The sequence below is a fragment of the Nicotiana tomentosiformis genome, chromosome 6 (assembly GCF_000390325.3).
Source record: "Nicotiana tomentosiformis chromosome 6, ASM39032v3, whole genome shotgun sequence".
NCBI classification, from domain to species: Eukaryota; Viridiplantae; Streptophyta; class Magnoliopsida; order Solanales; family Solanaceae; genus Nicotiana; species Nicotiana tomentosiformis.
In genome coordinates this window covers 18,131,836-18,133,653 of record NC_090817.1, presented here as the reverse complement: position 1 = coordinate 18,133,653, position 1,818 = coordinate 18,131,836, and the positions used below count along the sequence as shown (strand labels likewise).

The window sequence follows — 1,818 nt, the reverse complement described above, 5'->3', positions numbered from 1 at the left end:
TATTCCTAGACTTCTTGATCTTCAAATCAATGAAAGCCATCATACGTCTGTTCGAGTGATTAAAGAAGAAGATTGGAGGCAATCACTGATAGAGTACCTTGAACATGAAAAGTTACCTGAGGATCCATGACAAAGAACATACATCAAACGAAGAGAACCACGATTCATATTCTATAAGGGGACATTGTTTCGCCGCTCTTATGAAGGACTATTCTTCAGATGTCTTGACAAAGAAGAATCCCGCCAAGCAATGGAGGATGCACATTCTAGCTCATGTGGAGCGCATCAATATGGTCCCAAGCTCCATTTACTTTTATGCTTCAATCAAGCCTATATTCTCATTTGGGACGACAATGGTTAAGCATTGCATGGAGCATGCCAAAAGATATCAAGCGTGTCAATTTCATGCCAATTACATCCACGAACCTCCAGAGCCTCTTCATCCAATTGTAGCTTCATGGCCTTTTGATGCATGGGGACTTGACGTTGTTGGACCACTTTCAAAGTCATCAATGGGACAAATGTACATATTGGCCGCTACAGACTACTTCTCTAGATAGGCTGAAGCTCTTCCACTCAAGGAGGTGAAAGAAAATTGTTGCCGATTTTATCAAGTCATATATAATTTTAAGGTACAACATACCAAGATACATAATCACTGATAATGGAACTCCATTTGACGAAAATCTCGTGAAGAGTCTGTGCGAGAAGTTAGGTTTCAAGAAACAAAAATCTTCAATGTATAATTCACCCGCCAACAACCTTGCTGAAGCTTTTAACAAGATGCTTGGTAACCTTTTGAAGAAAGTTATTGCAAAGAACAAGAGAGACTGGCATGAGAAAAATTGGTGAAGCTCTGTGGGCATACCGGACAACCTTCAGAACTGCTACAACTCCTTACACTTTGGTATATGACGTATAAGTAGTCCTTCTGTTGGAGAAACAAATTCCATCATTGTGGATCGCAATCCTAGAAGGACTCATGTTCGAAGAAAATGCTCAACTTTGCCTAGCAGAGTTAGAGGCATTGGATGAGAAAAGATTAGAAGCGCAACAAAAATTGTAGTAATATCAAGCTCGACTAGATAGAGCCTTCAACAAGAAAGTGCGACCATGATCATTCCAAGTGGAAAACTTAGTCCTGGCTGTTCGCCGACCCATAATCCTCAACAAACACATAGGTGACAAGTTTACCTCAAAATGGGATGGGCCATATGTTGTGAAGGAAGCCTATTCAAGTGGCGCATACAAAATCGTTAATAAGGATGGTCTCAGAGTTGGTCCGATCAACGGAAAAGTTTTGAAGGAGTACTTTCCATGAAAGTCACGTATGCTAAAATCAAGCCATGATGCTACTCGACGCACGTGCCTAAATTGCAAGTCATGACGCTCCTTGACGCATGAGCCTAAACTACACGTTGTTACACTCTTGGCCTGCATGAGTCTAAATTGTGTACGGCCAAAACAAAGAGGCTGCTAGGTTGAAAACCTTGAAAGAGGCGGCCTAGGCAAAATTCAAGATAGAACAAAATGTCTGCTAGGTTGAAAACTTCGCAAGAGGCGGCCTAGGAAAAAAATTAGGACAAAAATAAAATAAAAAAACTCATCCCTCTGAACTACGTTATGACTTGATCCTCTTCATCGAGGTACGTAGGCAGCTTAGACTTTCATTCTAAGTTCAGTCGCATGAGTTTTTAAAAAATGATTTGGTGTTATGGGATCATCACATTAACTCATCCAAATGTAGAGGCATATATAAATGAGGAAAAGAAGACGAATAACATTGAAGTAAAAAAGATATTTTGTTGCTTCAATGCT

The 1,818-nt window shown here is 40.2% G+C and overlaps 1 protein-coding gene across 1 annotated transcript; it reads left to right on the top strand.

The window, feature by feature from the left end:
- The first annotated feature begins 200 nt into the window (after positions 1 to 200).
- Positions 201 to 852, top strand: LOC104121298 (uncharacterized). The gene is made up of 2 exons (XM_009633257.1): positions 201 to 523; positions 633 to 852. The coding sequence occupies exons 1-2, from the start codon at positions 201 to 203 to the stop codon at positions 850 to 852; spliced, it is 543 nt and encodes a 180-aa protein (XP_009631552.1).
- The last annotated feature ends 966 nt before the right edge of the window (positions 853 to 1,818 follow it).